Source organism: Pantherophis guttatus, chromosome 2 (genome assembly GCF_059756535.1).
Source record: "Pantherophis guttatus breed Tessera chromosome 2, ASM5975653v1, whole genome shotgun sequence".
Classification (NCBI taxonomy): domain Eukaryota; kingdom Metazoa; phylum Chordata; class Lepidosauria; order Squamata; family Colubridae; genus Pantherophis; species Pantherophis guttatus.
In genome coordinates, this window is record NC_142064.1 from 196,971,682 (window position 1) to 196,984,205 (window position 12,524).

Here is a 12,524-nt window from a genome sequence, read left to right on the forward strand (position 1 = left end):
GGAAAAGATATTCAGATGTCAGGAGGTGCCCATATCTACAAAGATCGGAATCACATCGGCAATTATTTCCTTGGTGATATTCTCTGCAGTGAAAGTTGGAAAGAATATTGATGCCAAATTATCATTATATTTATCAGTATATCATAATACATTACCTAGGCTTCTGTGTCACTCCAGCCACGACTCTCAGCATCTTACATATGCTTATTCCATGAACAGTGGACTGCAAATGCCCAATTTTTTTAAATAAAGCTTTTGGAGTACAGATTTGAATTCTGAGATATTTGTTAACATAAAGATGCTGGAACATTTGCAGAATTTCACACACCCATTAATTATTTTTACTGTGAGAAATCAGGTGAGATGAGGAACCTGGTTGGCTATCTCAACCATATTCTGTTAAATAAACCACAATTGCTAGTTTACATTACAATAAAACACAGAAAAGCTATTACCGGAATAATTCCTAGAGTAGGACAATGGCATGCATCAAACCACTTAATGGGACTCAGTTTCCAGAGTTTCAAACCAGAGTACTCCCAGTCCTTGTTGTTGAGTTGTTGTATGGGTTGTTGTGCTGCAAAGAATACATTATTGTTGAGCTACAGCATATATTTCAAACTTGGCAACTCTAAGATATGGACTTCAACTTTCAGAATTTCTCTTGGGAGGTGATAGTTTCAGTTTGAAGCTACATATATTATACATAACCTTATATATGAGAATACTGAATTGCTCCACAACTGGTTCATCCAGCAGCCCATTGTTTTATCAGATCATCAGCCAAAGACCATTTTTATCCGAGGTGGAGCCAGAGTTAATAATGGAAGTGAATGGCTATCTTGAATTAAATGATGAAGCACTTAAGAAAGTAAATCACACTCTTTCAGCAGCAATGCAATTTTGACCGTCTGGAAAATATAATCACAGGACTAACTTCAATGTCCTCCTTATTGGCACGATATAAGAAACAAAGTTCTAAGACATCCACAGATCATAAAAATTCTGGGATTAATTTTACTAACTGAGCAGCTGCAGAAGTTCTTCAATGCCACAAAGGAGAAACTAGGACTGTATCGCACTCCATTGGAATGCCTAGTACCAAGTCACAGGCTACAGCCAGGAAGAACTTCTATAGAGCACATTAAGTTAAGTATCCTTACTGAAGCAGGTGCCACAGCACGTGGGGATCTATCAAGGAAGAGGGAGGCAGCTATACATTCCATATGCCTCTGCATCGTATCAGTATGATCCAGTATGTCTGCTGCAAGGATTTGTCTGCCTCCCTCAACTACATTCTTAGAAGTGGTGGATTTGGATTTTACTTGGCCTATTGCCAAGGGATACTTTTAGAAGTTTTCTCATTATAAATGGAGATCTGATCCTAGAATTGAGCATGTCAATCAAGGGTTTACCAGAAAAATGAGTGTACCTTTAATCATGAGCCAGGTTGGCACAGTGGTTAAGAGCACAGTACTGCAGTCTACTTCTGCTGACTGCCGGCTGACTGCAATTTGGCTGTTCAAATCTCACCAGGCTCAAGGTTGACTCAGCCTTCCATCCTTCCGAGGTGGGTAAAATGAGGACCCAAACTGTTGGGGGCAATATGCTGACTCTGTAAACTGTTTAGAGAGGCTGTAAAGCATTGTAAAGCGGTATATAAGTCTAAGTGCTATTGCTATTGCTAGATTGGTTACTAAGAAAATGAATTCAAGTGATGACTGCAGATCGCATTATCAGATATCAATAGACTTTGCCAGATTGTTCAAATTAAAGAGCCATTTTAGAATAGATTTTGCCTAAGCGGATTGTTGGGAAAAAAAGAACAAGGAATCTTTTAAAATTACAAGACTCAGTATTTTTTTATAGAATATGTACCAATTAATATTTTTTACACTTCTCCATGGTGAGGTATGCTGCTTGGATTCTTTTCCAATATACAGTTTAATCTCATAATAAAATGAGGCAAATTAGAATGCTTTGGCAGGTAACTGAACAAGGCTACCCAACAAACTTCACAGATTGAAAACAGATTGGAAACTAAACCTTCCTAATCCAGGATAATAGCAATAGCACTAGACTTATATACTGCTTCACAGTGCTTTCCAGCCCTCTCTAAGTGGTTTACAGAATCAGTATATTGCCCCCAACAATTTGGGTCCTCATTTTATCCACCTCGGAAGGATGGAAGGCTGAGTCAACCTTGAACCAGTGAGAATCAAATGGTAGCTGGCAGTCAGCAGAAGTAGTCTGCAGTACTTCATTCTAACCACCATGGCTCCAACTTTAATCTCTCCCTCCCTCCCTCCCTCCTTCTCACTTTCTCTCCCTCTCCCTCCTTTTTCCCCACAGAACCCAAGGTGACTAATATGAGGAATTCAGTTATTTCATCCCAACAATTCTGTGGAGTTCACAGACATCAACAAGAACCAACCAAGCTAGTCCCACCAGTCCCCTCTCCTCCCCCCCAAGTGAGATCCCTGGAGAAATGGAAGTTAATTTGTATCTCTCTGATCTGAGTCTGTTTACTCCACCCAAATTATATTTGGGCTGCAGTCTAAGAAGTTACTTGGCTCCAGATATGTACCTCTAGTCCCTCATTTTACAGCCAGAGTTTTGGAATAAAAACCAATCTTCATCACTCTTCAAAGTAATGTACGGATCAGGCAAAAATAAACACCGAAACACTTCAATGCAGTTTGCGTTTCACAGAAGCCAACCTAACTAACAATAGCATGTAACTTATTGTCATTAACCAGAAATGATGCCACCACAGATTCATTATGCTTAAAGGTAAATGTATCCCTGCACATGCGTGCTAGTTGTTTCCAGCTCTAGGGGCGGTGCTCATCTCAGTTTCTAAGCCAAAGAGCCAGCGCTGTCTGAAGATGTCTCAGTGGTCATGTGGCCGGCATGACTAAACTCCGAAGGCTGTTACCTTCCCACCAAAGTGGTCCCTATTTTTTTACTTGCATTTTTACATGCTTCTGAACTGCTAGGTTGGCAGAAGCTGGGACAAGTAATGGGAGCTCACTCCGTCATGTGGAGCTAGGGATTCGAACCACTGAACTGCTGATCTTCTGATTGACAAGCTCAGTGTTTTAGCCACTGAGCCACCACATCCCTTCATTATGATTAGTTATAGGTATTTACAACCTTTGTTGAAAGGAAGTGAGGGTGCTGCGGAAGGGTGTGGTATGGCAGTGAAATGTCCATTTTTGCTAACTGGTTTGGTTGGCTCAGCATTGGAATATTTAGGAATCCATTACTGTAGAAATAAGCATAATCGATTGAATACATTTGACAAGCCTTCTTGACTTCACAGTCAATGATTGTACACTCAATAGCACATGTGAGTGATTCCTTTCATTTACTCCTGTGTCTTTTGGACTGTATCCCACCAAAAAAGTCTAATTTATTTCCAAGCACATGTGCTTTAGACTATATTGTGAAACTCTTGCTCATAATTTTGTTGCTTTAAAATATTTGTGACAACTGGAATGGAATCTTCAGAAATAAAACCTGTGAATGCTATAAATTGCAGTGAAGGCTGAATAGAGTAAGATAACAAATGAGTCTGATGCCAACATTTTTAACAATAACTTGTCAACAATTGTATTGTACAAGATAGTTCGATTCTATGCAGATTTGCCTGAAATTACATTTGATTCACATCCTATCATATGGAAGGATTTAAGTTTGAATTTTCAATTGCAGCTTTTCAACTAACATATAGTGTCTAGAAAAAGATTTTATCACAAACATATAGTGTCTAGAAAAGGTTTTTATCACATTTTATCACCATCTATATCATTCTTCTTGCACTGCCTAGACCAATAACATCACAGCCAGTACTAGAATTTAAGCCATCCATAAAAACAACTGAAAGATGGGCATAGGCCACAAATTGACAGCTAAAACAAATCTCAGTTCAAGTTCCAGAACTGTATTACAAATGACCAGGGAAAATGACTTTTAAATTGTGTAAAATATGATGCAGTGATTTTTAAAAAACCCATATTTTTAAAGAGAATTCCATCGGTGAAATACTTTTTTAATCAACACAGCATTTACCATAGACAGGACTTGGATTAGGACATTGACTTTTTTTTGTGCAAAGCTAGGCTAATGCAGGAAAGTACATACTGAACCAGCTAAAGTTGACTATAATCATACCTTATCCTTACAACCATTTTTATTAATTCAAGGAAGATTCTTGCACTGCATACAGTCTCATTAAAAAGGCTATCCATTGCATCTCATCAAGAATCAGCTGCACTGCATGTACTCTCATCAAATTGATCATTGCTCCCAGTTTCAGCTGGGTACCTGTAAATCATCTATTTTGCATTATGGAATGCAAAGATAGATCATATGGGATATGATCAGCATGACACTATGTTCAAATAACTAGATAATATTTTCAAGAAGTTTTGTATGGGCATTAACAAGCAAAAACCAAGAAAACCTGGTGGAATCCATAACCAAGAAACCATGGGGGAAAGCAGAAATCTTTGGTAGCAAACCTGAAGGTAAAAACCTAATTATTTCAACAAAATCCCCCAATTCCCACAAAAAAGTTCTTCTAAGAAATTCTGCTCAATGCTATCAAGTAACCAAGGGAAAGATAGCATTCCCTCAGTCCCTGTTCCAACAGAAATAATAGTTAACAAAGCTGTTTTAATGCACTAAGGCTGAAGCCTGATTTAAGTGATCTTAGATATTTATCTAAATTTTATTTATTCATTTATTCATTCTCCAACTTTTTATGAACACCCATTTACTAGAAGGAATTTTGGGTGTAAAACAAGAGTAAAACAATATTTTTTTAAAAAAAATAATTGAAACAAATAAAAACAACATTGAGGCTATCCACAATAAAATTTGCATCCATCAACCAACCACACTAGATCTTCCCTGCTTTTTTGAAGGCCAACAAGGTTGAGGTCCTCCATATCTCTGGGAGAGCCTGTTCCACGAGAGAGGCACCATGACAGAAAAAAACATATTTCTTTCATTACTTTTGAAATAGACTGTACGGAGAGCGGCTTGGTTTATACATTCTATTAAACCTTAAGGTCATTTAGTTGCTTTTGGCTTAGGGTGTTTGGCTTAGGGTGTTATGAGAACCCAACTATCATGGTATGTAAACATGATATACAGTTAAGTCCATTATTAAATACATGATAATTTCATTTAAAACTATGTCCTATGTAAGTAGCCAAAGCTTCTTCTTTTTTTTAACGATTTAACTCTGGGTGCATAACATCTATCAGCTCAAGGACAACATCAGGTTGTGTCCTGTTGAAAATAGCATGACAAAAGTCATTAGGGCTTGGATCCTTTGGGGAATGGTTTTTAAAAATGTTAATGGATGAAATGGGAGCCTTAAACATCTGCAGAAAGTCCTACTTTTCCCCTTAAAACCTCTCCAAACTTGTAAAAATTCAATAATAGACCAAAAAAAAAATTCTTTTGGCCTGCTCCCTTTGAATGACAAGGTCTCATATCTTGCACTCCTTTTCTAACTCCAATACCTCAATGCCTCATTAGTAAATTATTTTATTTGAATATGACAGCACGTACTCTGCACTCAAGAGCGCATGATATACATTCTTGTTGTATATCACCTGCCAATCTCTAAGAAATGTTGTCAGTCTTTGTTGTAACATTAATTAGAATGTATTTTAATATTGTAGATTAATCACTCCAACCCAGTGTACTGTATAACATCCATGGAATATGCATTAAGCTAGTATAAAAAAGGCAGCAGCATCTTCAGATAATACACCCTGGATTAAATTCCCATATGGCAGTGATCATAATATAGTATCATTGTGCTGCATTCCACAGACGTTTCAACTATTGCTCATTTAAGGATCCTGTTTTATATCACTTTTTTTTGATACAATAGCAATAAATAATAGGCTACAATCATGATGCTTCTAGAGCTGAGGCTATCAAAAATGATCTTACACTGCAAAAATTGATCTTACCACATATAAAGCTTCCTGCAGTAAGATTTTTCTGTGGTTTCTCTAGCTCTTTATGGCCTCTCAGCTGAACTCCAGCAAATCATGTATCAGTCTCCTACAAAAGCATTTTCCCCATGTCAGCAAATGCAGCCTACAGATTTATTTTATTGTTTATTCCTGCGCAGACAATCTATTCACTTTCAGGTTTGTCTGGCACTTTACAGGGCTCGATCCAACGTATGTTTATTCAGACGCAAGTACCATTTTGCTTTATTGATAAATGCTAAAAAAATCACGAGAAACAAGATAGGCATAAATTGTACCAACATGCATCTGAAACAGCTATTTCTACCCAATGCCCACCTACTTTTGTCCAGTTTTAAAATTAGTCAGAAACTATAGATATAAAAGTGAACCCTTCAGGAAACTGGACTGAAAATTTATTTTCCACAACATTTTTCTAATTTAGAGAATTCTACAGCCTATCACTGATTACTAAAGCCCAGTTATATTACCAATCATTGAACTTGGGAATGTTTGGAGTCCCATCCCCTAAGGAGGTACATCTGGCGGGACCCAGAAGAAGGGCCTTCTCCATGGTGGCTCCCTTCCTTTGGAACATCATCCCTACATAGACCAGCCCACACTTTGACACTCTTTCGCAAGGCACTGAAGACCTGATTTTATCAACAGGCCTAGAGAACCCAGAGTGGGATGGAGCCAATCAAGTGGCTTGTTTGACTAATTGCTGTCATGAGGTGGTGATGGATGATTATTTTTTGTTATTGTTGTATATTGGGTTTTTATTTTTTGTAAGCCGCCCAGTTAATGAGAGTGTGTGAGCGGCCATATAAAGAATAGGAATAGGAATAGGAATAGGAATAGGAATAGGAATAGGAATAGGAATAGGAATGGAATGGAATGGAATGGAATGGAATGGAATGGAATAGAATAGAATAGAATAGAATAGAATAGAATAGAATAGAATAGAATTCTTTATTGGCCAAGTGTGATTGGATACACAAGGAATTTGTCTTCGGTGCATAAGCTCTCGGAGTACATAAAAGATATGTGATAAATCATGATCATAGTCATCATAAATGCATTCATCATGAATCATAAGATATAACACTTAGTGATAGTCATAGGATACTAAATAAGCAATCAAAATCATACTAGAAAACTAAGTAACACAATATAAATCGTAACGATAAAAGCAACAAGGTTATAGTCATAAGTAGAAAGGAGATAGGTAATAGGAAGGATGAAAAGAATAATAGTAATACAGTCTTAGTAAATAGTTTGACAGTGTTGTGGGAATTAGTTGTTTTAGCGGAGTGATGGCATGCGGGAAAAAACTTTCCTATTTTTTTCTAAATAATGTTCTAAATAAATAAACAAACTTTGGAGAGCCAAGATATATCAGAGGCTTCTACAACTAAGTATGAAGAATGTGGGAGCAGCTGATCTTACATGGAGTATCTTTTATGTTAGGGGCTGCCAAATAAGATTTAATATTTCATGTTTTATGGTAATTTGTGTTTTTATTTTATTGGAAACAGCCTAGAATCCATGACATGTGACATATACATAATAAATAAGAGCAAAACTTCATCTAGTCCCTTGAGAAAGGAAATACGAATGGATCCCTTCCCTGCAAAACCTTTTAAATCCCGAACAAATTCTTTGGAAAGCCCACTGAATTAAATTAGAGCAGCAGCAATCATAAGCACCAGGCTGTACTTAAAAAACACATTACAGGTAGTCCTCAACCTACGACCACAATTGACCCCAAAATTTATGTTGTTACGTGAGACATTTGTTAAGTGAGTTTGCTCCGTTTTACGACCTTTCTTCCTACAAGAAAGGTCGTTAAGTGAATCACTGCAGTTCTTAAATTAGTAACACGTTTGTTAAGTGAATCTGGTTTCCCCATTAACTTTGCTTGCCAGAAGGTCACAAAAGGGGATCACGTGACTATGGGGCACTGCAACCGTCATAAATGTGAGTCAGTTGCCAATCATTCCAAATGTAAACCACGTGACCATGGGGATGCTGCAAAGGTCATAAGTGTGGAAAAAAAATGAGTCATTTTTTTGGGTGCCGTTGTAACTTTGAACGGTTGCTAAATGAACTGTTGTAAAGTCGAGGACTACCTGTACACATACACATAAGCCCAGAGACAAGATAACTTAGAACAGGTTCTCAGCAGAAGAGATTTCCTAAAGAACCCAGCACCTGTTCTTCTTATCATACATTGACAAAGCAAATAATCCTTCTAGCAAAAGGAAGGTTTTTTGGTTTTTTCAAAAATCACCTTTTCTAAGGAATTGGGGGGGGGGGCGGCGAGTGAGGGGGGGGAAGGACTTAACACCTGAGAGTGCCCTCTGCCGGTGGAATGAAGCATAGCTGTTCCATAACTTCGTCGGGGGGGGGGGGAGAAGATACGCGCACTGGAAGAAGCTAAATTAGCAGGCAGATGCTGCGCCCAGAACGGTGGAAAGCAACAAAAAGGGAAAGTCCATGAGGAACGGAGCATGGAAGGCAGCAAAGGCGACGAAGTGGGTGTCAGGATCCACAATGAGCGGCCGAACACATTATGGGGATATCCCGTGTAAAATGACAGCAGATAGAGGAGAGAGAGAGAGAGACCAGCGACGCGGGGCGATGGGTGCAAATGCTGCAAAGGACGAGAGGCGGGAGAGAAAAGGCAGGAAAAGCGGCAGCCTTGGGCGCCCTGAGAAGGCTAAAGGAGGACTGTCGGGGAAGCCCTGTCGGATTCGGATAGGGCTGACTGGAAGACAGTGGTCCGTCTCCCCCACCCCCAACGCCACTCCCCCCCACCACCGGTCCTTCTATCCAACTTCAGCCTCCCACCCGGTCTCCGTCCCTTCCCGCCACTTGCCGGCGCAAGCGTGCGCTCCGTCCATGGCGCGCCTGCGCTGCCTCACCTGCTTCCGAGACGACGCCGATCCAGAGGCAGAGGCAGAGCGCGCTCAGCCTCTCCATTCGCGGCGGCGGGGCGAAGGCCCGTCGGGGAGGGAAGGCGACGGGGCGAGACGGACCCATCTTTATTCGCCGGCCAGCTGCTGCTGGAAGGAGCGGACGGTTTTCGCCCGGCGCAAACGCCGCTCAGTCCGTCCGCCCGCCCCCAAGCAGAGCGGACGGGCTGTGGGAGGAGGAGGAGTGGGGTGGGGGGAGAACGGCTCGGCCCCGCTTCCCTTTCCTTTTCCTCCCCTTTGCTGTCGCTGCCAGCGAGCCCTCCTGCCTGGGCGGCTCAGCCAACTGAGGAATTCGGCCAGCGGCTTTGCCCCGGGAAGGTGCCGAGTCGGGTGTGAGGAGCGAGCAAAAGTGGAAGGAGAAAGAGGAAGGGAAGCGGGCAAAGCAAAGCAAAAAAAAAAAAAAAAAGGCGGGAAGGGCGCCGGAGGTGTTAATCGACGGCTGTGGGAGGCCGAGTGGGCGAAGAGCAGAAAGTGCGAGGCCGGGTGGAGGCGGCCACGGATGACGGGGTGGGGCTTGCTGGGGAGCGGAGCCGAGCTCGGGACAGAATGGGTTGAGGGGGGCGGGGGGGGAAGGAAAGGATGCTTCGAGGGGAGCGGACAAAGTGGCGCGGGATGTTGAGAGAGAGGAAATGAATCGTGTCGGGAGGAAAGGGGAATCGGGGTTCTTAGCGGGAGACGGAGGTAACGAAGCGGCTGAGGGGGGAGAAAGAGCAGATAGGTAGAACGGAGTAAATAGGTGCGCGAAACGCCGAGCCAAAAGAGCCGAAGCGAAGTGCAGATGAGAGTTCCCCACCAGCCCTGCTGATTCCCCAGACCTAAAAAAAAAAAAAAAAACACCTCCGAAAAAGACTTCTTAGGATCTTAGAATCTAAGATTGAAGTTCAGCAAATCGAACGTTTTCCTGACCTCGAACGTTGTTGAATTAAAAGCGGCTCTACTGTGGCTAAAACATTCGAAGGGGTAAATAACGGCCATAAGCATAAAACAAGATTGTCTTTATTATGAGTTGCCTTGAGTGTATCTATAAGTGGAAAGTACGGAGCTGTTCGTTTAATAATAATTTTTTTAAAAAATAAAACGATCCTTTTGGGCTCTGTTCCTTTACTCTTTCCTTTACTCCAAAGAGTTTGCATATAATTGGGAGAACTGGCGTGGGCTGATCTCGAGCTGAATCTCTCAGAATCTTTTTGGCTCACTGGATCACCCTCTCCAGAGAGTCGTGAACGATGTTACAGAGTTGAAGTTGATCATGTAAGCTTCTTGAAGGAAGGGGAGAGAAATTCATTGTAATATCAATATACCACAACTACTTTGCTATGCATTCCTGTATTTGCGAATTTGACCAAATTGAAATTGGAAATCCTATAAAATCATGCTGGTATGCATTTCATATTAATAAGTACATTCACATTCATTGCCAACGAGCAATACGGTTAACTAGAACTCTGGGGTCATGCACACTTTCCCAACATATTCAAAGCTTGGGAATACACTACTCTAAGGGCACAAACATGCATTTATACAAGTATATGAATGCACATACAGCACGTATCATTTGTACTGTATAAACATTTTAAGCACATGAGAGTCATTGACAAACCTCTTTAACTGCAAACAACAGTATCTGGAAGACCTGACCTATTTCCTCTCATGTTTGTTATTTTGTTTCCTTTTTGTTTCTTATTCAGCAAAGCCCACATTAAGAACTGCACAACAAGGTTCTCAAAAAGAAAAATAAATCAAATATTGATATCTTCTGCTATGTAGTTTTTTTGCTTCAAGTCACTGTTTTGCTGTGAAATGAGCAATAGGTTCAGTTGCCTTTTGCTCTAGCTAGCCCTAATTCATGGAGGTGTTGACAGCCTACAAAATGCTAGATTTACTTGCATTCTTATAGGATGAGTTCTTGTAGATAGCCTGCAGAGAAGATAATTGTTCTAAGTGCTTTGCTTTTTAAAGGCTGTACTCTTATTAAACTCTGCTTGATAGTCAGGCATGTTTCTTCCTATATAAGGATTGTAATTCTATCTTCAGAAAAAAATGCATGTCAAAAATGCAAGGGAATAAGAGCAGACAATATTTTTGCAGTGGTTGGCTACCAGCTATAATGTGTGTTTGTGGGTCTTCGAACCAATGGCTTGTGTGAACAAAAGTTGAGAGGAGATACATTTGGAACTGGGATATTATTCTCTACAGCTGACTTTTCACTTTGATAGGAAAGCAGAAAATGAGGACAATGCAGAAATTAAATTGCATTATTGACTTCTTTGTGTTAATACACCTGAATCTTTCCTTGCGTCTCAGAAATATTACTGAATCCTTTAATTTATAACATCTTACAGTACTTAAAGTACAGCACCTTTTCTCTGCCCCTTAGAAAGCAACCAAGTGTTGGAATTGTTCTGAAAATAGTAGTATACTTCAATTTTTTTTTCAATAAAAATGGCTTAAGGTTTTAATATTCACGTTTAAAAATGTATGTAAATACATAGCTTGCTTTGATGAAGTTTAGAACTAGTGTGTCACTAGATGTAAACACATGAATCTTGCAAGTTATTGGGGAAATGTGTCAAACTAAGTAAGAATGCATAGACTAAATTACTTGCCTTTTACATCTCATGTTTATATCTATCTTGGCAGGATTGGTTATAATTCAAACATCGCATAGTCTGCTTTTTAAAAGTACAGTAACATTTGAAGTGAAACTAAATACTCAAGTAACAGCTGATGTGTTTTAAAAATTATACATGCATGGATAATTTAACACTTTCATCCCTACAACTCTTCTACCCAAAATCCGATCAAATTGCTGAAAGTTGCCTGAAGATGAATGATGTCCAAATACAGGAAATAATATTTCAGGACAGAGGCAGATCTGAGCAGACTAGGATCTACTAGGCTGTCATCTCTATACCAGCTTTGACCTGATTTAAGTAATCTATTTGAGGGAAATGTGGAAGATGAAAAAAGGAAGTGGTGACTAGCGGAATAGATAAGCATAAAATAGCTCCACTGATTTTCCCACCAAACAATGCTTAGGAAGTGGCTGAGGTACAACTACTGTATCATTTTCTTCTGCAACACTCACATACAGAGTTTGATGCAACCTCACAGAGTTTGATGTAGCCTAAGATTGCAGCTCTAAGACTGGACAAACTGGTACTTCCAACATGGCTGAATTACAACTCCCAACATCCTTCCATCGCTGGAGCTGCTAGAAGGTGTTCAATAGCATTTGGAAAGCACTATCCAAAATTGCATTAAAGTCAGGGGTGAAATCCAGCAGGTTCTGACAGGTTCTGGAGAAACCAGTAGCAAAACTCTGAGTAGTTCGGAGAACCGGTAGTGGAAAATTTGAGTAGTTCAGCTGGCCCTGGAGTGGGGTGGGAATGGAGATTTTGCAGTATCCTTCCCCTGGAGTGGGGAGGGAATGGAGATTTTGCAGTATCTTTCCCCTACCATGCCCACCAAGCCACACAATGCCCACCAAGCCACGCCCACAGAACTGGTAGTAAAAAAATTTGAGTTTCACCACTGATTAAAGTCA

At 40.3% G+C, this 12,524-nt stretch overlaps 1 protein-coding gene across 2 annotated transcripts in view; it reads right to left on the bottom strand.

The window, feature by feature from the left end:
- Window positions 1–9,496, bottom strand: part of FLT4 (fms related receptor tyrosine kinase 4) — a 106,843-nt gene extending 97,347 nt beyond the window's left edge. For both annotated transcript variants that reach the window (XM_034402626.3, XM_034402618.3), the window contains exon 1: window positions 8,927–9,496. In XM_034402626.3, coding sequence (XP_034258517.2) covers window positions 8,927–9,044 — 118 coding nt within the window. In that variant the 5' untranslated portion in view covers window positions 9,045–9,496. The remainder of the gene's footprint in view (window positions 1–8,926) is intronic.
- Window positions 9,497–12,524: the final 3,028 nt, after the last annotated feature.